A 27,494-nucleotide genomic window follows, 5' to 3' on the forward strand; every position below is an offset into this window, starting at 1 on the left:
CCAGACCCAGGGCCCTGTCGAAGTCGGAGGAGGAGCGTGGGGTATCCATCGCCATGGAGAAGTGGCTGAAGGACAAGTTTAGGGAGGGCGTCCAGAGAATGAAATCCCAGTTTGACCAACTGGATCCAGACCAGACCTGCAAGGTGAGTCTGTTGACAGCTAGGGATTGGAGACAAGTGAAGATTCAATATTGTTTCACTTCTAGTCAAACTATTGGCCTGGTATTGAACTGAAGAAAGAAATAAAGAAATTCAAAGTATTTAAACTAGGTCTGTGTGTTTGCCGGGACATTTGTCTAGGTTGGCCTGGAGGAGTTTCTACAGGTGCTGAAGACCTTTGGCCTGAATCTAAAGAGGGAGCATGTGGGCTTGTTTTTGGCTCGCTGTGGCCTGGGACTCAACAAGACAGGTGTGATCCATTACCCAGAGTTCCTCCGCATGTTTCAGGACCGCAGCGAGGAAGGGGTCACACACAGGATCCTATCCAACCCACAACACAGGTCAGAGTTCACAGCCAGACAGTTACAATCCAATGGGAAAAACTGGTTGTATCCTTGAAGTTTTTTTGTGACATTGTTGTCCAGTTGTAAACTGTTTTTTATTTATTTATTTAACTAGGCAAGTCAGTTAAGAACAAATTCTTATTTACAATGACGGCATACACCGGCCAAACCCGGATGACTGGGCCAGTTGGGCACTGCCCAATGGGTCTCCCAATCACAGCCGGTTGTCATACAGCCTGGATTCAAACCAGGGGGTCTGTAGTGACACCTCTAGCATTGAGATGCAGTGCCTTAGACCACTGCGCCACTCGGGAGCTCCAATACTTCACGTACAGTCGTGGCCAAAAGTTTTGAGAATGACACAAATATTAATTTTCACAAAGTCTGCTGCCTCAGTTTGTATGATGGCAACTTGCATATACTCCAGAATGTTATGAGGAGTTATCAGATGAATTGCAATTAATTGCAAAGTCCCTCTTTGCCATGCAAATGAATCCCCAAAAAACATTTCCACTGCATTTCAGCCCTGCCACAATAGGGCCAGCTGACATCATGTCAGTGATTCTCTCGTTAACACAGGTGTGAGTGTTGACGAGGACAAGGCTGGAGATCACTCTGTTATGCTGATTGAGTTCGAACAACAGACTGGAAGCTTCAAAAGGAGGGTGGTGCTTGGAATCATTGTTCTTCCTCTGTCAACCATGGTTACCTGCAAGGAAACATGTGCTGTCATCATTGCTTTGCCCAAAAAGGGCTTCACAGGCAAGGATATTGCTGCCAGTAAGATTGCACCTAAATCAACCATTTATCGGATCATCAAGAACTTCAAGGAGAGTGGTTCAATTGTTGTGAAGAAGGCTTCAGGGCACCCAAGAAAGTCCAGCAAGCGCCAGGACCGTCTCCTAAACTTGATTCAGCTGCGGGATCGGGGCACCACCAGTACAGAGCTTGCTCAGGAATGGCAGCATGCAGGTGTGAGTGCATCTGCACGCACAGTGAGGCAAAGACTTTTGGAGGATGGCCTGGTGTCAAGAAGGGCAGCAAAGAAGCCACTTCTCTCCAGGAAAAACATCAGGGACAGACTGATATTCTGCAAAAGGTACAGGGATTGGACTGCTGAGGACTGGGGTAAAGTAATTTTCTCTGATGAATCCCCTTTCCGATTGTTTGGGGCATCCGGAAAAAAGCCTGTCCGGAGAAGACAAGGTGAGCGCTACCATCAGTCGTGTGTCATGCCAACAGTAAAGCATCCTGAGACCATTCATGTGTGGGGTTGCTTCTCAGCCAAGGGAGTGGGCTCACTCACAATTATGTAAGAACACAGCCATGAATAAAGAATGGTACAACACATCCTCCGAGAGCAACTTCTCCCAACCATCCAGGAACAGTTTAGTGACGAACAATGCCTTTTCCAGCATGATGGAGCACCTTGCCATAAGGCAAAGTTATTTTGGGTCCATGGCCAGGAAACTCCCCAGACCTTAATCCCATTGAGAACTTGTGGTCAATCCTCAAGAGGCGGGTGGACAAACAAAAACCCCAAAACTCCAAGCATTGATTATGCAAGAATGGGCTGCCATCAGTCAGGATGTGGTCCAGAAGTTAATTGACAGCATGCCAGGGCAGATTGCAGAGGTCTTGAAAAAGAAGGGTCATCATGTAATTGTCAATAAAAGCCTTTGACACTTATGAAATGCTTGTAATTATACTTCAGTATTCCATAGTAACATCTCACAAAAATATCTAAAGACACTGAAGCAGCAAACTTTGTGGAAATTAATATTTCTGTCATTCTCAAAACTTTTAGCCACGACTGTATTATTAGCGACCACAGAATGTCTTTACCTGGTTGCAATCTGTTTATGTGACATTTCATTAACCAGAAAACCAGTTTACACCCTTCAGTGATGTCATTATTAGGCTACACACTCACGCACTGACTGGTTCTATGGAACTGGCTTGCTCTTGTTTGTGGATGTGTGATTTGATTTTGTATTTCGTCCTAGTGCCCTGAGGGGACTTAATCGAAGTCACAGATTGTATCTTTTACATGTAGTTTAGAGTTTGAGTTACGAAGGCTTCTGGAAGTGCACCCTTGAGCTGCGACTCTTAAAATGTTAGAGAAACACGTGCCCAGAGTACTCCCGCTCACATCTAGCCTTCCTCTGTGCCACACTTATCCATTTATGCTTAAATGTTTAAAAGGCAGCAGAGGTTTACACTATGCTAGCTAGTAGGGTATTCAGAGGCTAATTTATTACTTTCCTGATTAAGGACCCTAAATTGGATAAAGTGGGACCAGCAAACATTAGCACAGATTAACTTAGTTTAGTTTACAGTCCCTTTCCCGGGGATGAGTTACCACGACGATAGCATACAGAAGTCAGCCGTCCTATGTCGGAGGTTATCTCTACCCAGATTAAACGAAGTGTGTGTGTGTGTGTGCGTGCGTGTGTATGTGTGTGTTTGTGGGGTTGCTTGACATAAGACTTGTGAACAGGACTTGATGGGTGGGTTTTACATATCATTGTGTACTTTGGGCTTTGGGGTATTTACGTTGGGTTGTTGAAGCCTGTAAACTGGAGTTAGGGATCTATGGTCACAACATAAGTACACTGGATAGAAACATAAACGCAACATGCAACAATTTCAAAAATGTTACTGAGCTACAGTTCATATAAGGAAATCTGTCTTGTGTGACCGCCATTTGCCTCATGCAGTGTGACACATCTCCTTCGCATAGAGTTGATCAGACTGTTGATAGGGGCCTGTGATAGTGGCCCAGACATGTTCAGCTTCCAGGAAATGTGTACAGATCCTTGCATTATCATGCTGAAACATGAGGTGATGGTGGCATATGAATGGCACGACAATGGGCCTCAGGATCTCGTCATGTTATTACTGTCCAATCAAATAGGCATTGATAAAAGGCAATTGTGTTTGTTGTCCGTAACTTATTTACATTTTAGTCATTTAGCAGACGCTCTTACCCAGAGCAACTTACAGGCGCAATTAGGGTTAAGTGCCTTGCTCAAGAGAATATCGACAGATTTTTCACCTAGTCGCAACGTTGACATCAGCAAACCACTCGCCCATACGACGCCATCTACAGTTGAAACCGGAATTTAAATCTGTGAAGAGCAGACTTCTCCAGCATGCCAGTGGCCATCGAAGGTGATTGTTTGCCCACTGAAGTCGGTTACGATGCAGAACTGCAGTCAGGCCAAGACCCTGGTGAGGACGACGAGAACGCAGATGAGTTTCCATGAGATTTTCTAAGTTTGTACAGAAATTCTTTGATTGTGCAAACCCACAGTTTCATCAGCTGTCTGGGTGGCAAGTGTCAGACAATGTGGAGGTCCCGGGCTGGCGTGGTTTATGCTGCATTTGAGTACAGCCATCAGGCTACTGAACAGTGGGAACTAGTGACAATACATAGAGAACAACTCTGTATATGACGAGATGTATTGAAGTTATGTGTGTTAAGATGTGTTGTATGCCATGAACATGTGTCAAATTATGTTGTGTTTGTCTTAGTCCTGTAACTAGTGTGCCCACTATATTGTGTTGAATATTGCATCGTGTATTGCATCATATTGGATATCATATTGTATATCCCATATCATAAACTCGGTAGTTTGGGTCCTGGTTGCTGCATTTTTTTCAGCTGTGTGTATATCAGACAATATGCCACGGTTATGATGTAAAAGTACTTGTATACTGTTCTTTTTATGTCAGTAACCAGTTTATAAAAGCAATAAGGCACCTTGGAGGTTTGTGGTAGTATATGGCAAAGAGGAGTGCCTGGATACAGCACTTAGCCGTCATATATTATACGACGGCTAAGTGCTGTATCCAGGCACTCCATTCGTTCATTTTGGTACAGTGCGTCACCTTCTCTGATTATCAGCTGTTTTCAAACACAAAGCATACCAATATTAAATTTTTGAAATGTCATATACTATAAAACTTTATATTTTTGCAGAACCAAATGCCATACTGTTTATGCAAGAAAGGGTATTCGGACAAGGCCAATGTCTTCTTCTTAACACAGGTTTCATCATATCCAGGGGAGCATCAGCCACGCGTCCACAGTCACCATGGTGGAAGCTAAACTGGCTCGACTCTTCCAGTCAGAGTACCTCGCTCTGTTAGAAATGTTTCAGTAAGTATAGAGTCACATGGTGACTCAACAAATAGCAAATATGAGCATATTGTAGCAGCTAGATACACTACATGACTAAAAGTACGTGGACACCTGCTCGTTGAACATCTCATTCCAAAATCATGGACATTAATATGGAGTTTGCTGTTATAACAGCAAGTTCTGGCACTGATGTTGGGCGATTAGGCCTGGCTTGCAGTCATTCATCCCAAAGGTGTTCGTTGGGGTGTAGGTCAGGGCTCAATCAGTCAAGCCAGTCAAGTTCTTCCACACCGATCTCAACAAACGATTTCTGTATGGACCTCGCTTTCTGCACAGGGGCATTATCATGCTGAAACAGGAAAAGCCCTTCCCCAAACGATTGCCACAAAGTTGTAAGCATAGAATTGTCGAGAATGTCATTGTATGCTTTAGCGTTAAGCTTTCCCTTCACTGGAACTATGGGGCCTAGCCCGACCCATGAAAAACAGCCCCAGGTAGGGCTGTGGCTGTCACAAATGTTCGTCAGCTGGTGATTTTCAAGCAAATAACGGTAATTGACAGTTAATTAATATAAACACATTTAGCATCTGGATGCTTCCACACATAGCCTACAAGCCACTGATGCAGACCTTTGGAACATCTACATTTTAAAAAGTTTAATAAATCCATGCTATATAACCTACACCTTCACAATAAATCCATTATTTATTTTAGACAGCTCTAAAGAAGCATGATATGAAGAAAATGTATTCTATTTCAGAAGTACAGAAAAGCATACTCTGGGCTGTCCTTATGTTAGGTCCTGGGGCCAGATTCACAAAACCTTCTTAAGAAGAAATTTCTTCTTAAGTGCCATTTTTTCCTTAACTATAGTCTAAAGAAGAAAGTTAAGAAACATTGCTATTCCTCAATAAAGTTATAGGAAATGTTCTTAACCTGTTGGGTCTAGGGGGCAGCATTTGCACGTCTGGATAAAAAAAATGTACCCGATTTAATCTGGTTACTAATCCTACCCAGTAACTAGAATATGCATATACTTATTATATATGGATAGAAAACACTCTAAAGTTTCTAAAACTGTTTGAATGGTGTCTGTGAGTATAACAGAACTCATTTGGCAGGCAAAACCCTGAGACATTTTCTGACAGGAAGTGGATACCTGATGTGTTGTATTGACTTTAAACCTATCCCATTGAAAAACACAGGGGTTTAGGAATATTTTGGCACTTCCTATTGCTTCCACTAGATGTCACCAGCCTTTACAAAGTGTTTTGAGTCTTCTGGAGGGAGATCTGACCGAACAAGAGCCATGGAACGATGATGTCCCATTAGACACCTGGCGCGCGAGTTCATGTTGGGTACCCTCGTTCCAATACGTTATAAAAGAGTATGCATTCGTCCACCTTGAATATTATTCATGTTCTGGTTAAAAAAGGCCCTAATGATTTATGCTATACAACGTTTGACATGTTTGAACGAACGGAAATATATTTTTTCCCCTCGTTCATGACGAAAGTCCGGCTGGCTTACATCATGTGCTAACGAGACGGAGATTTTTGGACATAAATGATGAGCTTTTTTGAACAAAACTACATTCGTTATGGACCTGTGATACCTGGAAGTGACATCTGATGAAGAGAATCAAAGGTAATGGATTATTTACATAGTATTTTCGATTTTAGATCTCCCCAACATGACGTCTAGTCTGTATCGCAACGCGTATTTTTCTGGGCGCAGTGCTCAGATTATTGCAAAGTGTGATTTCCCAGTAAGGTTATTTTTAAATCTGGCAAGTTGATTGAGTTCAAGAGATGTAAATCTATAATTCTTTAAATGACAATATAATATTTTACCAATGTTTTCTAATTTTAATTATTTAATTTGTGACGCTGACTTGACTGCCGGTTATTGGAGGGAAACGATTTCCTCAACATCAATGCCATAGTAAAACGCTGTTTTTGGATATAAATATGAACTTGATAGAACTAAAAATGCATGCATTGTCTAACATAATGTCCTAGGAGTGTCATCTGATGGAGATTGTAAAAGGTTAGTGCATCATTTTAGCTGGTTTTATGGTTTTGGTGACCCTGTCTTTGACTTGACAAAACATTACACACAACTCTTGTAAATGTACTGTCCTAACATACTCTAAATTTATGCTTTTGCCGTAAAACCTTTTTGAAATCGTAAAACGTGGTTAGATTAAGGAGATGTTTATCTTTCAAATGGTGTAAAATAGTTGTATTTTTGAAAAATTTGAATTTTGACATTTATTTGGATTCAAATTTGCCGCTCTTGAAATGCACCTGCTGTTGATGGAGTGCACCACGGGTGGCACGCTAGCGTCCCACCTAGCCCCAAGAGGTTAACAAGGTTTTTCCTAAGTTTCTTCCTAAGAAATAAGTTAAGAAGGAATGGGATTCTTGAAAATAATGCTTTAGAATTTCTTCTTGGAAATGTACTTAACTTTAGGATAGCTAAACCCTTGTCTTGAGACGAATGGATACTTTTGTAACCATAAAAGTTTTCTTGCGCCACAGACAGAGTTGGCTACCGGATATTTAAATACAGCAAGAAAACAAATGAAACACGCATTATCTAGCTAGCTAGTAATTTACAATAATATTACAATATTCTAGAAGTGTTAAAAAGCTAGCGCTATCTTGTCAATTTGCAAAGAAGAACTTGGCAAACTTAGCTAACATTTACGTCGTTAGCTATGTTGGCTATAATGTCTTTACACTTTAGCTAGCTAATGTAGCTAACTATCTTACCGGTCACACAGTCCCTCTACCACCATCTCTATGATGGATGACACCTTCTCCTCCAGCTGGTCTACCTGAATGGTCTCTCAGCTCCCTTCTTCTTAGCAGCCAACTTGATGTCGGACCACTTCTTTTTTACAGCGTTACTGTCTCTTGCCATACCCCCAACGGCAGAGACAGACTTGGCCACTCTCGCCCATCCTTTCTTTTTGATCTCTGCAGTGACCCTGCAGTTATCAAGTCTCCCCAACAGCAACCTTTTCCTGGGTGCTAAACTCAGCAAAAAAAGAAACGTCCTCTTGCTGTCAACTGCGTTTATTTTCAGGAAAAGTGTAATATTTGTATGAACATAACAAGATTCAACAACTGAGACATAAATTGAACAAGTTCCACAGACATGTGACTAACAGAAATGGAATAATGTGTCCCTGAACAAAGGGGGGTCCAAATCAAAAGTAACAGTCAGTATCTGGTGTGGCCATCAGATGCATTAAGTACTGCAGTGCATCTCCTCCTCATGGACTGCACCAAATTTGCCAGTTCTTGCTGTGAGATGTTACCCCACTCTTCCACCAAGGCACCTGCAAGTTCCCGGACATTTCTGGGGGGAATGGCCTTAGCCCTCACCCTCCGATCCAACAGGTCCCAGACGTTCTTGTCTTGCAGACATTCTTGTCTTGCAGGAAATCATGCACAGAACGAGCAGTATGGCTGGTGGCATTGTCATGCTGGAGGTTCATGTCAGGATGAGCCTGCAGGAAGGGTACCACATGAGGGAGGAGGATGTCTTCCCTGTAACGCACAGCGTTGAGATTGCCTGCAATGACAACAAGCTCAGTCCGATGAAGCTGTGACACACCGCCCCAGACCATGACGGACCCTCCACCTCCAAATCAATCCCGCTCCAGAGTACAGGCCTCGATGTAACGCTCATTCCTTCGACGATAAACACGTACCAGACCATCACCCCTGGTGAGACAAAACCGCGACTAGTCAGTGAAGAGCACTTTTTGCCAGTCCTGTCTGGTCCAGCGACGGTGGGTTTGTGCCCATAGGCAACGTTGTTGCCGGTGATGTCTGGTGAGGACCTGCCTTACAACAGGCTTACAAGCCCTCAGTCCAGCCTCTCTCAGCCTCTTCCGGACTGTCTGAGCACTGATAGAGGGATTGTGCGTTCCTGGTGTAACTCGGGCAGTTGTTGTTGCCATCCTGTACCTGTCCCGCAGGTGTGATGTTCAGATGTACCGATCCTGTGCAGATGTTGTTACACGTGGTCTGCCACTGCGAGGACGATCAGCTGTCCGTCCTGTCTCCCTGTAGCGCTGTCTTAGGCGTCTCACAGTTCGGACATTGCAATTTATTGCCCTAGCCACATCTGCAGTCCTCATGCCTCCTTGCAGCATGCCTAAGGCACGTTCCCGCAAATGAGCAGTCTTTTGGTGTTTTTCAGAGTCAGTAGAAAGGCCTCTTTAGTGTCCTAAGTTTTCATAACTGTGACCTTAATTGTCTACCGTCTGTAAACGACCGTTCCACAGGTGCATGTTCATTAATTGTTTATGGTTCATTGAACAAGCATGGGAAACCGTGTTTAAACCCTTTACAATGAAGATCTGTGAAGTTATTTGGATTTTTACGAATTATCTTTAAAAGACAGGGTCCTGAAAAGGGGACGTTTCTTTTTTTGCTGGGTTTATTTCGTCCACCATCACTTCAATCTCTTTTTCTGGTCATCCATTTTTGATTTTGATATAGCTAGTCTGAGGTCTAGAATGTGTGAAAAATAACAAAATAACCAAATCCATCATCCCTGTCACACAGGCTTATTTATTGGTTTCAAGCACGTCATTAATGTGAATGCAACATAAGAAGATATTTACGTAGTTCTTAAGAAAGATATTTACGAAGTTCCTAAGAAAACTAAGAATTCCTAAGAACATTTTAAAGAATTGCATTTACGAACTATCTTATACATTTATTAACTTCCTATTTTATTCCTTAAGAAACTTCTTATGTTTTTTCGTAAGTAATATTTTAACCCTGATCTGGCTATGCCAAATGACTATGGGCTACACTAGTTCATTTAGCAGACAAAATTTGCTTAAAATTCATTGGCATTCTTTTATAGTATGAAGAATACAATTATACAAATCTGAATAAAATATAAATATTTTCTCCAAATGATTTGAGGGAGTGCGCACATGCGGCTATTTTGTGTTGAGCAATTAACAAAGAAATAGGTACTCCTATATGCTTAATTTATAGATATTAATTTAACTTTAGTGGTTCTACAATCGTTGGGCTATATGTTTTGATTTTCAATACATTGTAAGGCTGCATGATGCGACTCTAATGATGATTTTTTAAAAGTCGCTTGAAAGGCATGAGCTCTGCTTTGTTTTTTGCGCAGGCTGTACACACTTTATTAGTCTCTCATTCACAATTTGACAAGAACTTGATAATGCCTCGAATTTCACGGCGGCATCCCCTTTGTGGCCATAATGCACCCCAAAACAATCCATGCCTTTTGCGGCCAGTGGCCGTTTTGCCCTTGCTGTGTTGTGCCCTTCTCGTTGAGTGCTGCGCGCTTTTAAGCACCTCTCATTCACATGGCTCTCCATCAAGTGATCTGGTCTTTCTCACAGGCTACAAGTGAAGACAGATACATTGGCGATGCCTGTGTTGTAGCTAGCGTTAGGTGAAGACAGTGTGGTCAGTGGAGAAGGCACTGTGACCATACTGTAGTCCCGTGTGGCTCAGTTGGTAGAGCATGGTGTTTGCAATGCCATGGTTGTGGGTTCGATTCCCACGGGGGACCAGTACGAAAATGTTTTTTTTTTAAATGTATGAAAGTATGCATTCACTACTGGATAAGAGCGTCTGCTAAATGACTAAAATGTAAATGTAAATACTGCATGCGTCTTTACCCAATTCCGAGGTGCATATTGAAGATATTGGAAGAACTGTCCACAGTACAAAAGTCAACCTATTCTGTGCAAGAAATAAATATATCGAACAAATTAATACAACCACTAGCATAAAAAACATTTTTACGCAATGTGGCTGACGTAACAGATCAGAACATTTAGCTTAAAATGCTGATAAACTATTAGGCTATTTCTTCACATTATTATAAGCGCAGCAATGTGCACATGGCAGTAGGCTATTCGCCTTCTTCACAAGACTACATTTAACTCCAATTATATCTTCTTGCTGGGGGTGGCAAGGGGTAATTCCGTCCAGAGCTGTATTCCATTAGCGGGAAAACACCATTATCAAAAGTGACTGCAAATGCGTTTATGCATGTAATGCTTTTATTATTATCTTCCCCAAACTTGAAACTCACACGCTGTTTATGTCTGCCAGTTAGGCTCTAAACCCCTTGTAAAGAGGATTAATTTTATTTGGCCACATTAGTTGTGATTCAAAACATATTTGCATATGGGCTAGGCTACATGAGGTATGCGACTATGATTCAAAAAATTTGCACAAAAAAAAGGCAGTTTCTTATGCTGGGCATCATTCAGTGATAGGCTAATATTGTCACCCATCAGACTATTCTTGACTTAATCTTGTCTTTACATATACTAAATAATATATGTGTGAAATTTGTTTTGATTTAAAATGGACAATTATCATGCACCTGTCTCGAAACAGGGGCAGCGGAAAAAATAGATTTCATCTATGCACTTTAAAAGCGAATGGAGAACACTTTTCCTGTGGTTCATTTTCATGCCAGCCAGGTAGGCTATACTCCTGTTGTAAAGATAAACAATGTACTTAATATTAGGAAAGTTGAGAAATAAATATAGTAGGACTAGCCTATAGAAAGCTGATGGGATCCTCCTATTTTTAGTAGAGGCCATCAATTGTACAATTGTATAGCCTATAGGAATGTTGCGCAACATGAGCTCATGGGCTCTCATGAAGTGTTTGATTTGCGGATGTATTTTCATTGATGTCAGAGCAATTAGACTAGAGGGACAATAGAGTGCTGAGTACCAGGCAGTTAGCAAGTTTGGTAGGCTACTAATGACCATCAGCAGCATCATAGTTTGGAGAAGACTAATTACGGTGACAAAACGGTCACGTGGAATATGACTGCCTTCATGACTCTTGAGCGCTGGTGTGGCCTTAATACGATCACCTCAACAGTCCTAGCCCCAGACCATTATTCCCCACCCACCAAACTTTATAGTTGGCACTATAAATTCGGTGCAGGTAGCGTTCTCCTGGCATCCGCCAAACCCAGATTAGTCCGTCGGACTGCCAGTTGGTGAAGCGTAATTCATCACTCCAGAGAATGCGCTTCCACTGCTCCAGAGTCCAATGGCGGTGAGCTTTACACCATTCCAGCCAACACTTGGCATTGCACTTGGTGATCTTAGGCTTATGTGTGCGGCAGCTCGGGCAAGGTAACCCATTTCATGAAACTCCCGACGAACAGTTCTTGTTCTGGCATTGCGTCCAGAGGCAGTTTGGAACTCGCTAGTGGGTTACAACCGAGGACAGGCGATTTTTTTTTCTCCCGAGCTTCAGTACTAGGTAGGTCTATTGTGACCCCCCACTTCGCAGCTGAGCCGTTGCTGCTCCTAGACATTTCCACTTCACAATATCAGCACTTACAATTGGCTGGGGTAACTCTAGCAGGGCGGAAATATGACAAACTGTCTTGTTGGAAAGGTGGAATCCTATGACGATGCCATGTTAATACACCTGTCAGCAACGGGTGTGGCTGAAATAGCCGAAACCACTAATTCGAAGGGGTGTCCACATACTTTTATATAGATAGTGTATGGTCATCTCAGTTGGTTCCTGTCTTTCTTTATTTCTCTCTCTGTCTCTCTCTCTTTCAATGCGCTTTCCAACAGTTCATTCAACAGAACATAATGGGGATAGCGATACATTTTATAGTTTCAGATATACACTGAGTATACAAAACATTAAGAACACCTGCTCTTTCCATGACATAGACTAACCAGGTGAATCCAGGTGAAAGCTATGATCCCTTATTGATGTCACTTGTTAAATCAACTTCAATCAGTGTAGATGAAGGGGAGAAGACAGGTTAATAAAGAAGGATTTCTAAGCCTTGAGACAATTGAGACATGGATTGTGTATGTGTGCCATTCAGAGGGAGAATGGGGAAGACAAAAGATTTATGTGCTTATGAACAGGGTATGGTAGTAGGTGCCAGGAACACTGGTTTGTGTCAAGAACTGCAACGCTGCTGGGTTTTGCACACTCAACAGTTTCCAGTGTGTATCAAGAATGGCCCACCACCAAGGACATCCAGCCAACTTGATACAACTGTGGGAAGCATTGGAATCAACATGGGCCATTATCCCCGTGAAACGCTTTTGACACGTTCTAGAGTCCATGCCCGGACAAATTGAGGCTGTTCTGAGGGGGGGGAACTCAATATTAGTAAGGTGTTCTTAATGTTTGTTATACTCAGTGTTGAATAGTTTTGAGAATGAGGCTTTGATTCTAGCCCTTCTGTGCAGCAGTGAATATAGATATTCCATCTCTGCTCTTTCTCTCAGTGTTGTGTTTTAGTGAACCAGGCCTCTTCTTTACCCCTTTCCACTACCTTTCTCTACATTTCGTGTCTCAATATGATTGGGGTCACACGCAGGCTTTTGCCTGGTCAGAGGTCATAAACTCCAACATTTCACCATAGTCATACCTCATTAAGAGCAAGCCCTTAAAGTACCTCTTCACTTCAGGAAATGAACCAGCCTATGTCCGCTGGTCCTTGCTGCTTTTCAATAGAAAACAACCTCTCCAAACTCAAACAACCTTTCCAAACTCAAAGCCCAAGCTGTCCTAATGCTAAAAAAAAAACTTAACTGACCCAGTCCGAAACGTTTGTGATTATGTTGAACTGTGAACTGTGAATACATACGTACTTGGCACAAATGTTGAGTGGAGTTCAACATGGAGGTCAGTGAAATAATACATCTGTCTCATTAACATTTGTCTTGGTCTTATTGAGATGTTTTGTCTCTCCTACAGGAGCATTGATAAATGCCACAGGAGGGTGGTGAGCCAGGAGGAGTTTCGAGCAGCGATTGAGAGCAGGTATTTTGTTCCCTCTCCTGTTCCTCTCGTATGATTTGGCTTTGTTGTATTGAGGTGCCCTTTTTAGAACATCCTTGGATTGTCCAGCTAATTTAATTTGAAGCGCATTGTTGTTTCACATACAGTACCAGTCAAAAGTTTGGACACACCTACTTATTCCAGGATATTTCTTTATTTTTACTATTTTCTTGGCCAATTGTGCGTCTCCCCGTGGGTCTCCCGGGCGCGGCCAGCTGTGACACAGTCCGGGATCGAGCCCGGATCTGTAGTGACGCCTCAAACACTGGAGTGCCTTGGACCGCTGTGCCACTCGGGAAGTCCATGTCATTTCATAGTTTTATAAAAAAATATATTTCACTGTGTAAATTCATTGGTTATAGACTATTCACTGCAGTATTAGGCCCAAGATTTAGCTAATGAATGGGTTGCATACGGTTCTATCTTAGGCTACACATCTAGTCTGTCTTCATGGTTCTCTTTGAAATTATGCACCCTGCCTCTCAACTGCCTATCAGCTACAGCTATTCCTCTTAGCTCTTGAAGTCCCAGGAAAAGCTAGATTACAATAGCTTGTTGTAGGCTACACTTACTTTTATTTACTACTGCTAGCATATTGAGGAGAGATTCCTGCTTGATCTTGCTTGCTAAATGTACACGATATGAGTAGCCTGCTAATGTACCTTTCTGGACCTTGTAAACTGTCGAGAATAGACCCATAACTGATCCAAATGCTTACATAATCAGGCCTAGGCTGTTATTTCGGCATGAAGCATTCAAAACAGGACGTTTGAGCGGGACAATTCAAATTAGTCTACATCACTGCAGTTTGCAGCCCTATACAATATTTGTGTACTCACTTGATAACAAAACATTCCTCATTGCATTATCTTGTTGTAGCCTAGGTAGAATAATTGCCTTGTCTAAAAACGTAGGCCTAATCAATAGTGGAGTTTTGCGCATCTGGGACTCCAGAGCGCAGCCTGGAAGAACGCACAGATCTGCCATTTAATATTTTTGTAACTTTTTTTTTCTTACACTTTGACGAATCAATATTTATAGCCCCACTATTTATCTAATGAATGGCCTAATATGTAGCTGATATTTAGCTTCTTACTTCGATTACAGATCTGTAGCCTCTCTCTTCTAGCTGTTCCTGTGCGCACTATAGGCTATAGGCAACGCAAGCCTCTCCGCCATGCCTCTTCACGTGAAATCCCAGGAAAATCTAAAGGCTACAAAAGCTATAGGACATATCTTTTTAGCCTTTTTTATACTAGACCTACTCGCCTTTTCGTGGCGAGAAGCAGGCTTGCTCTTGCTAATTGCTGAATGTAAAATAGGCCTAGGCCAAATGAACTGTCGGGGAAAGTTACGGAGCATTGGTGTGATCACTTTGGCAAGTGATGATAACATTGTAGCATTAATGCAGGGACAGACAGAGAGAAAGCACAGCGAAAAAGAAGAACCAAACGAATTGACAATCATTAGAAAAATGGAAATCATGATGACATAATGTAAAAGATGCGCAGGCTGAACAGCGTTTGTTGTTGATTTGCTACATTTATTAAGTTAAGAAAAAAAATCATTACATGTACATTGAATAATTATTTGCAGTTGTCACTATGACAATGAACATAACCTGAAGCACTGTGTTACCACCGATTTACAAGTTTTCTCTCTGAAAAATGTAGTTAATTTAATCTGATTGTCATAATGTTCCATGTCTTTGTCCACACAGAGCATCTGAACACACAAAATACATTTTGATGACTTTCATTACATTTTGGGTGTTTTACACCTGTGGTATTCCCGTCAAAAATGACCGGTCATTTGATATGAACGGGATAGACTACAATTAGTGAATAAAATTGAGTTCAGGCACTTGCCCCTTCATCAGATGGACACACTTCCTCTCCCAGACCTCCACATGCATGTGTGTTTGAACACACACACACACACACACACACACACACACACACACACACACACACACACACACACACACACACACACACACACACACACACACACACACACACACACACACACACACACACACACACACACCTCACTCCCCTTCTTGGCTTCCATGGCAACCCCCACGGGAACCTTCCCCAATAGAATCTTTCCCCCACGGTAACCACACCTGTTGGCATTCTCTCAAACAATCGCAACATTGTTTCAATAATATATTGAACTTTTCTCGCAGCTCTTGCATTCAAGGCTTTTTTGAAGTCTTGCTCACAATTCATTCTGTGGCAGCACACTGACCAAACGATAATTGTATGTGAGGCTCTTGATCTTATCTTTGATCATGACACTGGTGAGGAGGAGAGAGTCCTTGTTAAACTTTGACACAAAGTAGTCTGTGATAAATCGCACAATATGTTTCATCTGAGTATTTGTTATAGTCAAAATAATCCATACATTATGCTTTTTTTACTCAAAAACGAGTTGTATGAGCTCAGGTCACTAAGGCCTACAGGCCAAATAATAGCAAATAGAAGTTCAGACTTGTAATGTTCACAAGAACATAAGTTGATAAAAAAGATCTAACACACCATTAGGTGATAATATATGTATTATTATGGATTTATAATCAGCTATAATAGGGTGGTCATTTTCTACCGGGAACACAGAATTAATTAACAATTAATTAACATGAAACATGAAATAGGCCTACAGCGTACAGTAGGATGCATGAATCAGTTGACTGATAGGGGTAGGCCTACTGCAGAACGATAAATGGTGTGGATGCTCGCCAACGTTTATAGTTATGGATAATTTGTCGTTATAGTTATCGTTATAGTTATCATCCTTGGTGTGGATGGCCCTTTAGGCTATACCTTTTAAACTTTAAGCATTTACAGGCATTGGTTTTACTGGAAGATATCTCAAAGATATAGGCTTAACTATCTCACTATGTAAACTTCTTCCACTATCATTAACACTAATTATTTCAGCCAGATGAGCAAGCACATGACGATTCTACTGAAACTTCCATTTCTGGTTTAATTTGTTTAATTTGATTACATTACACCTATGTTGTAATTATATCTGAACAATACATTTATTTTTTGCTTAAATGATTGTGAAAGATGTCATCAATGATCACACCTTTGATGGGATAAAAATGATGGAAATGTGAAATCAGTGTAACGTACTGTAATTTACTGTACTGTAGCATTTTACATTCAAATGGCAATTTTGAAACATGTTTCTTTCATTTTTTTGCTATTGGGTTAACCCGGGTTGTTGAAATAACTAAATTGAGAAGATATCATTATTTTGTGTGTAGGTGATTAAATCGAGGATCTCATGGTATTCCACATGGTATTCCACTTATATTTTGGATCAATGGTTGTGATGTCTCCAAACAAAAATTAATGCACAATAAGGTTTTGAACATAAAACTTGCTGCGTTACAAGTGTTACCAGTTTGGAGTTTTGTAAATAGTTTTGAAAATGGAAAATTCACAACATACAAATTCACAACATACAAAAGAGCACCAAAGCGATTGAAAATAACTGTATATGTCCTCCTCATGTAGACTAGATGAAGGTGTCTTCGTCTATATAACCCTCAATCATCCAGATATGTTGTTTTGAAAATGCCAAATTAATCTGTGCTAAGTTAATTTGCCTCTATGTGTATTTCTCCGGTTGACTAGTTTGAGGTGTACTGCATGTGTGTGTGTGTGTATATATATGTGTGTGTCTGCCTGCGTCTGAGTGTATGAGCATATATTTGTGTGTGACATCGTTGTGCACCATTAATCCTCTGATTGAGAGAGGATGTGTCCATCTCAATGTGATGGCTGGAGAGAGAGCTGATTGACCCTTGACCCGGCTGTGTGGGGTGAGGAGGGGGCCTTGTCAGAGGGCTAATGACCAGTGGCTGCTCAGGGGCATTGTGGGCCATGGCTAAGTGACTGGGCCGGATGACCACCCTCTGTTCTGACCCAATGCCTCTCTTTTGTCCCCCCTCCAACCCTTTTCTTGCACCGTTAACCCCTCTGGACACACACATACACACACACCCTCTCTAGATTCGGCCTGGAGGTCGCGGAACCTGAGTTTGAACAGCTGCTGGACAGGCTGCCCCTGGACAAGGACGGAAATGTCCAGTACCCCGTCTTCATGGCCGCTTTCGACACAAGGTAATCCCCCCCGACTCACCCCCACCCCTTCTCTCCTTGACCACTCCACCATCCCTTCACTGCACTGGTGTTACCTTGCCTCCCCCTTTCTCTCTCTCTCTCTCTCTCTCTCTCTCTCTCTCTCTCTCTCTCTCTCTCTCACTCTCTCTCTTTTACTTTCTCGTTCTCTCTCTTCAGTGAAATCTCTCCACTCTGCTCCCTGAATGCAGCTTTAAAATGTAGTACATCTTCACCCATTTCTTTTTATTTGTTGTTAATTAGCTCTGTCTCCATTTTCGGCACATGTTGTAAACCTCCCCTAAACCAGCGATTCTCAACTGGTGGACCCACATTTTGGTTGTGGGAGGCTTTGAATGGGTTGCGGGTGTCTGAGTAAAAATAGTACAAATACTACAGTCGGAACTTAAATGACTAGGTATAAAATGTGTATAAGTGATACTGAACCTATATTTAAAAATAATTTATTCTCTGAACTATTTTGTGGTCTCAAAGCAGTGAGATTAACATTCTTCATCGAGAATATGGGCAAAATGTAATTATTGACAATGGAAAAGGTGGGACTGTTGTTCCCTTGTCATATAATTTGTACATTTACTATCAATATAGGATTAAACAAAGTTTCCATATTGCATTTTTGCAACAACAAAAAAATCACGCTGCGAATATTGGATTGTGACTGAGACAACCTGGTTCAATTTCGGTACTGAGGCAAAACCAGTTGAGAACTACTGCCCTAAACCACTATTATATACAAATTGTGAAGTAAAGGGTTAAGGCTCTACAATTAACTAACATAGATCCTCTTTTAGTTATTGGTTAAATAGAGTCTTGCACACTCATTTAGAAATCCTAAATCTTGAATCAATCCTAGGAAAATCATAGAAGATCATAAAGTAATGTCAAATGAAGTACAATAGTAGCCAGTAAAGTTTTATGGAGAGGTTTATGGTCCAGTACTGTTCATTTATATTTATATGTAATCATCCTCCATAACCTTTCAAACCTCAAAATAAACTAATATTGCTCTTCTTGCTTGGTTCTTTTTTTGGGGTTCATAATGGAATATGGAACAGAACCTTTTTTTTATTTTACATTCCTGTGAAACATTTTAATTCAAAGGATAATCATATAGAATTTCCCCAAAAATATGTTTAAACATATTTTGTATAAATTATGTTCAAAAAAGTTTTCAGGAAACTTGGAAAAAAACATTGGAGTCGTATGTATTCCCACCGCTGTAGCTTATTGTTTTTGTTTGCATCCTGAAACATTGCTGACATTGACAACTTTGAGAATACTATTCCACACTTAATTATTTGTTTTGATTTTCAATTGTTTTAATATTCCTTTTAGACTGCAGAAGGCCAGTCAAAACATGTATTTTATTTCACCAAGTAATGTCTTGAATGTAGATTTGGATTCATAGTATTTTCAGCATTTTTATATTGCCCTGTGTTTTAGGCTCTAAGAATCACACACTACTTGGTAGTGTGTTTTCCTGGAAGAAGAACATGATTTATGAAAAATGTAATCTACGGTATAATAATCTTTATCTGTTTTATGACAAGAAGTCATTAAGATCCTTTTTATATTCTATATGATCATCTTTCACAAGGTTGGGAAGTTGTCAGACCTTCCAGGATCTTAATTTGACATAATATGTTATATTGTCACAGAAAAATAATCCTGCAGATTTGAACGTTTAGTCCATAATGTTCCTTGATTGGTGTCTAGGCTATTAGCTGTCCGAAATAGGCTACATGAATGTGCAATACTGTTTATATAGCTATGTGTTAGTGTGGGTTTAATTTGTGTAAATCACAAAAAATTCTCAGCAAAAAAGGAGTGAACAAATTAGGATCCCACATCTATAGATATCAATTGAATTCAGAGCAATTTTACTGTAGATTAAATCCTGATATTACACAAATAAGTATGTTATTATTTTCAAATATATAATTTTTCATCATTTATTCAAGTTGTTCCTATTCACTTGACACAAAGTTAGAATTGACGATATATAGGTCAACAAGGTTAAACGTGATGGGCGAGTGAGAGGACAGCATCTTATGCACGTGAACCCCCAAGTTGCCTCGCACCATCCAATGAATGGCCAACAAACACCATCCCAGTGTAAACGTTTCTTAAATTGAACAGGGTAATGAATTTTAAACTGCTATAGTAACTGCTCCCAGACATGTGGTTTTAGTGTGTGAGCGTGGGTGGGTGTGTGTGGTTCGGATTTGTGGATGTCTGTGTCTCTGTGTGTGTGTGTGTATGTGTGTGGGGGTGTGTGTGTGTGTGTGTGTGTGTGTGTGTGTGTGTGTGTGTGTGTGTGTGTGTGTGTGTGTGTGTGTGTGTGTGTGTGTGTGTGTGTATGCACATGTGTGTGTGTGTATGGGATAAAGACCTAGAAAACCAGCCTGGCTTAGTTGACAGGTGACAAGGGTTATTTTGAATGGGGATTTTGTAATACCAACAGTGTGGAAAGGCCTGGGTACCAAGGGAGCCCTGAAAAGAGAGAAAGAAAACTTTTATGCTAGCAAAGGAGGAGAGAAAAGCCACCCGAGACTCTGGGGGACTTAGGATCTCCCTAATCAAACTGCTCCACTGTCTAGCGCGCTCATTTTTATTCAAACCGGAGAAAAAGCTAAATAATTTCAATCGGATTGATCCCCTGTGTCAGTGCCTGTGTGGTATTTTCACTCCCTTTTCTTCCTGTTTGTCCTCAACTTTGACATATCAGTCAGGCAGGGCCCTGGGCTGTCCATACAGAGGCCTGCTGCAGAGGCGGCTCAATGTTTGAAACGTTGGATAAATGGTTTTGGAATTAACGTCAGCTAATAACAGACCATACCCAAAACTTGGTTTGTGACACAAAACACAGTGAGAATAATTAACAAACTTAACTTATGTTCAGACAACTACTCCAAACAACTCATGTTCTCATTTCCCTATGGTATCGAGTACAAACCCAATCAATCTCAAACAACAACTGAGACAACAACAATGTAGTTCAATATATGCCAGCCAATCAGTGTGCCTGTTGTGTTTCTTCTTTGGTATTACATACATTCGCAAAGGCCATTCTTTTCAGTCCTGAGTGACATGTTTTGGATGGAAAGCAGATAACATATCAACCAGCATGAGACAAGATTCCCCTAGGTGCAGATAAAGGATCAACCTCCCTCACCCAATCCTAACCTTAACCAATAGTGTTGTGAATTCAAAACTCACCCAAGATCAGTGTCTACTCTAAGGACAACTTTACCCTATCTCCAAAAATGTACAACAACATCAGACAGAAAAAGAGGCAACTCTGATTCACTAATATAATCTGATCATAATTGTATTATTATTTAAAGGTTGATTTATTGATTGATTTTATTTGATAGTAAAAAAAAGACATATACACACACACAGTACATACATTTTTAAAACATGGAATAACACAATAAAGTAAATTACTTATTTCCATTGTGGTCCCTTAAAGTGCATGGTGAAACACATTACATAGATACAAGAATTGATACATTATAGATACAGACATGAACATGGCTTCAGTCATCAGCCAGCTTTTAACATATATATCTTTTTTTTTATCTCGTTGGTATAGCTTTAAGTTGTTGTAGTAGTTTGTTCCACTCAACAGCAACACTATATAGAAAAGTGTTCTTACCGGATAGTCTTAAATTTGAAATAGTCAATATCAGAGTCTCTGGCTCTGGTATTGTACTGGTGAACATCTCTAATAAAAGTAAAATCATTGGATAGTTAGGCTATCTGGGAGCTGTGTCGGTAATAATTATGTGGACCAGACCAAATTATAATTATGTGGACCAGACCAAATTAAACAACCCTTTTCTCTACAGATTTCCAGCCTAGCAGATTAAATTGCTCAACCTCCAAATTGGTACATAGAGCGAGTTTAAAGGTAGCAAAATGACGTAACACTTCACTCTCACACAGTCACTGCGCATGTGTACAGGCTAACTTCAGACTGTGTACAGCATGGTAGCCACGGGACCAAAACAGCGGAAGAGTTCAGCCTCGCACTTCAACGCTCATAGTTTTTGCAGAAATGTACCCACTATGCTGTTTACTTTCTTACTTTATATCTACCTCATATTGCTGAAACAAAACAAGCTTGTTTCGACAGGTCTGTAGTTTATTCTTTAGATGTTCGGGGATGCTGGTGAACCATGACGTGCACACATAGTCAAAGTGACACTGAACTAGCGCACCTGCCAGAGTCTTTAGGATGTCGCCATCAAGACATTTTGAAAGCACGATTAAAAGCATGCTTTTGGCATGAATTTGGCATGAAGCATGAATTTGGCCTGCAAGGTACAACTTTGGGTAACACTTTTTGACAAAAGGTTGCCATCTGTCGTATTTACTGAAAAATTTATGCTTTAGAATTGTCCACACTTAGATCAGTTTCAACAGTGATTGGGTTAATGAGAGGCCGTAAGAGTGTGTGAAGGAGTAATTGGGATTTAAAGGACTCAAAAGTTTTGGAGGTGTTAAACACCGCTGATGTGACATAGGCCCGTTGAACGGGTGGAGGCATTTACTCAGGCATACAGAGGCCACTCTCTGACTCCTGGAATCCCCCCAAGAAAGATGCAGCCAAAAAAAAGATGTCATCCTTATCCTCCGTCTCTGAGGTGGCGGCCATTACTGCTTAAACAGGCTCCGATTAAATCATCCAGTGTTTGTGTGGTCTTCCTGGTAAGGAGGAGAGGAGGGGAGAGGGAGGGAACGGGAAAACGTTCGGCTCCAGCTCAGATCCGTGTGTGGGAACCACAGGGGGAGAAATCCACGCCAGGACACTTTGTCCCCCCCGCCTTCCCCCATCCCTTTTTCTCTCTGTCCATTTTTGGGTTTTTCATTTTTTATTCATAGGGTGATAGGGGTGGAGGGAAGGGTGTTGTGGAGAGCAAGGAGGCAGAGGTGTGCGTGCGAGTGTGTGTGTAGGAGCGAGCGAGCGTGTGCGTGTGCATATACGCATGTGTGTGTGTGTGCATGCATACATGTATTGATGGTTGGGGCAATAGCAGTACAACTTGGTTTTAGGCCTCGGACCAGGGCCTATGGTAACAATAACAATGGCCACAGTGTTGTTGAGGGAGTTGCGTCCAGGACTTTCGGACATTCTTCCCATGTGAGTATAATCACTACTGGGAGGTAGCTCCATTAAGGATTACCATCTCATTAATAGTATCCATGACTTTTGTTCAAAGGCTACTTGTTGTAATGTTGCCTTGTGGATGACGCCTAATCCTCTGAGCCTGCAGCTGTAGGGAAGGAGAGGGGTAGATCCAATCTCTCTCTCTCTCTCTCTCTCTCTCTCTCTCTCTCTCTCTCTCTCTCTCTCTCTCTCTCTCTCTCTCTCTCTCTCTCTCACACACTCTCTCACACACACTGTCACACACTCTCTCACACTCTCTCTCTCACACACTCTCTCACACACACTGTCACACACTCTCTCACACACACAGGGCATCTCCCAGTACGTCCCGGACGGCCTGGCGGGGATCAGGCCCCCTGAAAGACAGATACAAACAACAGTCAAATACAAAGTTCCCCCCTCTTTGGAGAAAAAGAAACATCCATTCTGAACTTCCACCCACCCTGATCCCCTCCGTAAAGCCAAAGCCTAGCCACCCTCCCCATCCTCCCCCCAGTTACTCCCCTTCACCCCCCAGTCCCCTGTCTCAGCGCTCCTGGCTCTCGTCCTCCCATTCAGGCCTCCCTTCTCCGACATGCACGGCACTCCTCTCAGATGGTGGGCCAGATTAGGAATCGAACAATACAGTTTTCAATGTAAAATGTGCATCTAGTTAGGCTCTTTTTTATCCCTCCATCTCTACTCTTTTACCCTGGGATGGGATGGAGAAAGGGAATAAGAGGACTATTCACCAAGTTATCTCTGGGTGTCTTGTCTCGGCAAACGATGGAGAATTCTCTATATCTATCTCTCACTCTGTTTTTCAGTTTGACGTTATTTACCACAGTGCAGAGGGAGCAGCAAGAATTTCAGTATCTCAGTTTTTACCTGTTTTGAAGTAATTTCTTTCAGCTTTGTATATGTACTGTATATGTATCTGTATTTACAGTGCATTCGGAAAGTATTCACTTTTTCAAAATATGTCCACATTGTTGCATTACAGCTTTATTCTAAAATTGATTAAATAGATATTTCCCTCATCAATCTACACACAATACCCCATAATGACAAAGCAAAAACCGTTTTTTTTCAAATGTTTGCAAATTTAGTATTCAGACCCTTTACCCAGTACTTTGTTGAAGCATCTTTGGCAGCGATTACAGCCTTGAGTCTTCTTGGATATGACGCTACAAGCTCGGCACACCTGTATTTTGGGAGTTTCTCCCATTCTTCTCTGCAGATTCTCTCAAGCTCTGTCAGGTTGGATGGGGAGAGTCGCTGCAAAATATATTTTGAGGTCTCTCCAGAGATGTTCGATTGGATTCAAGTCCGGGCTCTGGCTAGGCTACTCAAGGACATTCAGAGACTTGTCTCGAAGCCACTCCTGCGTTGTCTTGGCTGTGTGCTTAGGGTCGTTATCCCGTTAGAAGGTGAACCTTCGCCCCAGTCTGAGGTCCTGAGCACTCTGGAGCAGGTTTTCATCAAGGATCTCTCTGTACTTTGCTCCATTCATCTTTCCCTCGATCCTGACTAGTCTCCAAGTCCCTGCCACTGAAAAACATCCCCACAGCATGATGCTACCACCACCATGCCTCACCTTAGGGATGGTGCCAGGTTTCCTCCAGACGTGACGCTTGGCATTCAGGCCAAAGAGTTTCTATCTTGGTTTCATCAGACCATAAGATTGTCATGCTTATACACACACAAACATACATATAACTCACAAATGATGTATGCAAGTCAATTTTGATCAAGCCTGTTTGCCCCCTAAAAGACTCTCAGACCTTGTTTCTCATGTTCTGAGAGTCCTTTAGGTGCCTTCTGGCAAACTCCAAGCGGGTTGTCATGTGCTTTTTACTGAGGAGTGGCTTATGTCTGGCCACTTTACCATAAAGGCCTAATTGGTGGAGTGCTGCAGAGATGGTTGTCCTTCTGGAAGGTTCTCCCATCTCCACAGAGGAACTCTGGAGCTATGTCAGAGTGACCATTGTGTCCTTGGTCCACACCCTGGCCAAGGCCCTTCTCCCCTGATTGCTTAGTTTGGCCGGGTGGCCAGCTCTAGGAAGAGTCTTGGTGGTTCCAAACTTCTTCCATTTAAGAATGATGGAGGCCACTGTGTTCTTGGGGACCTTCAATGCTTCAGAAACTGTTGGTACCCTACCCCAGATCTGTGCCTCGACACAACCCTGTCTAGGAGCTCTACGGACAATTCCTTCGACCTCATGGCTTGTTTTTGCTCTGACATGCACTGTCAACTGTGGGACCATATATAGACAGGTGTGTGCCTTTCCAAATCATGTCCAATCAACTGAATTCACCACAGGTGGACTCCAATCAAGTTGTCGAAACATTTCAAGGATGATCATTGGAAACAGGATGCACCTGAACTAAATTTTGAGTCTCATAGCAAAGGGTCTGAATACTTATATAAATAAGGTATTTCTGTTTGGTATTATTAATACATTTGCAAAAATGTCTAAACCTGTTTTTCACTTTGTCATTATGGGGTATTGTGTGTAGAATTCTTTATTTTAAATTAATTTTAGAAAAAGGCTGTAGAACCGTCCAGAGTAGTGATGCTAGTCGGGCGGGAGGGTGCGGGCAGCAATCGGTTGAAGAGCATGCACTTAGTTTTACTAACATTTAAAAGCAGTTGGAGGCTACGGAAGGAGTGTTGTATGGCGTTGAAGCTCGTTTGGAGGTTTGTGAGCACAGTGTCCAAAGAAGGGCCAGATGTATACAGAATGGTGTCATCTGCGTGGAGGTGGATCAGAGAATCACCAGCAGCAAGAGCGACATCATTGATATATACAGAGAAAAGTGTCGGCCCGAGAATTGAACTCTGTGTCACCCCCATAGAGACTGCAAGAGGTCAGGACAACAGGCCCTAGGATTTGACACACTGAACTCTATCTGAGAAGTAGTTGGTGAAGCAGGCGAGGCAGTCATTTGAGAAGCCAAGGCTATTGAGTCTGCCGATAAGAATGCGGTGATTGACAGAGTCGAAAGCCTTAGCCAGGTCGATGAAGACAGCTGCACAGTACTGTCTTTTATCGATGGCGGTTATGATATTGTTTAGGACCTTGAGCGTGGCTGAGGTGCACCCATGACCAGCTCGGAAACCAGATTGCATAGTGGAGAAGGTACAGTGGGATTCGAAATGGTCGGTGATCTGTTTGTTAACTTGGCTTTCAAAGATTTTAGAAAAGCAGGGCAGGATGGATATAGGTCTGTAGCAGTTTGGGTCTAGAGTGTCTCCCCCTTTGAAGAGGAACGTAACAAAATGTGGAAAAAGTCAAAGGGTCTGAATACTTTCCGAATGCACTGTATACTATTACATACAGTACATGGAGCAAGGATTCCTAGTAGCACTCATAATGCAGCCTTTTTACTAGCAGTAAAAAGCAGCTTCCTAGATCTTCTATCTTCCATTTTTCAAAAAGTGAAAATATAATATTTTTTACCTTGAGGATTGTTGGACCCAGTTGTGCTCCAATAGAAGGCCATCAAATATATTTACTTAAATGAGTGAGTATTTATTTGGCCATCTTTCAAGTTGATATGGTTATATAGATTTCCTGTGTAAATTGAAGTGAGTTGCTATACACTACTGTATATACATATTTTTTTCAGTTTACTTGTTTTTTAACATGTTGTTATTGGTCGTACTTGTGGTATTATTGTTAGCTGGGCTCTCTGAGTGTTTCAGTTGTAGCCGTATTGGGTTTCTCCCCCTGCTACTTGTGATGCCATCTCCTCTGACCCCCTGACTCCAAATAATACCCCAGGGCCCAGCCTCTGACATCACAATGACCCCTGTGCCATGGAAATGGTCACCCCATGCTGGGCTGGGTTGTACAACAGTGGCTGTGTCCCAAAAAGCACACTCCCTTGATAAGTGCTTCTGAAGACTACTTAGCTACTAACAATAATTTATGCCATTTTGCAGATGCTTTTATCCAAAGCAACTTACAGTTGCGCGTGCATACATTTGACGTATGGGTGGTCCCAGGAATCATACCCACTACCTTGGCGTTACCAGCGCCATGCTCTGCCAACTGAGCTAGAAAGGACCAAGTAACTTGGCAGAGGTCACTGCCAACCCAGCACTGCCCTCCCAGATGCCCTCCAATAATGGCCTCTCAAGCCCTTGTTTGTTTTGCCCCCAAAAATATACACTTTTTGTTACATAGACAGAAAGCAGACTTGTTTTGTGGACTGGGTGTCCTAATTTATGAAAAGCCTTGTTAGATACCCTAGGAAAAACAAACACAGACTTACACACACAGACGGACGGACAGACGGACGGCCGGCCAGACAGACAGACAGACAGACAGACAGACAGACAGACAGACAGACAGACAGACAGACAGACAGACAGACAGACAGACAGACAGACAGACAGACAGACAGACAGACAGACCCTTTGCATATTGATCAGATCAACCAGAGAGCGTAGTTTAATGGTGCAAATGTAGAAAAAATGTGCAAATGGCTAAATATACTGCTCAAAAAAATAAAGGGAACACTTAAACAACACAATGTAACTCCAAGTCAATCACACTTCTGTGAAATCAAACTGTCCACTTAGGAAGCAACACTGATTGACAATAAATTTCACATGCTGTTGTGCAAATGGAATAGACAACAGGTGGAAATTATA

General features: G+C 41.8%; 1 protein-coding gene across 1 annotated transcript in view; it reads left to right on the plus strand.

Moving 5' to 3' along the window:
* Positions 1-27,494, plus strand: part of si:ch211-197n1.2 (EF-hand calcium-binding domain-containing protein 6) — an 87,232-nt gene that overhangs the window by 22,124 nt on the left and 37,614 nt on the right. Inside the window, exons 8-12 of the mRNA XM_014195541.2 lie at positions 1-143; positions 300-499; positions 4,557-4,667; positions 13,433-13,498; positions 17,548-17,658. Coding sequence (XP_014051016.1) covers positions 1-143; positions 300-499; positions 4,557-4,667; positions 13,433-13,498; positions 17,548-17,658 — 631 coding nt within the window. The remainder of the gene's footprint in view (positions 144-299; positions 500-4,556; positions 4,668-13,432; positions 13,499-17,547; positions 17,659-27,494) is intronic.

Source organism: Salmo salar, chromosome ssa04 (assembly GCF_905237065.1).
Source record: "Salmo salar chromosome ssa04, Ssal_v3.1, whole genome shotgun sequence".
Lineage (NCBI taxonomy): Eukaryota > Metazoa > Chordata > Actinopteri > Salmoniformes > Salmonidae > Salmo > Salmo salar.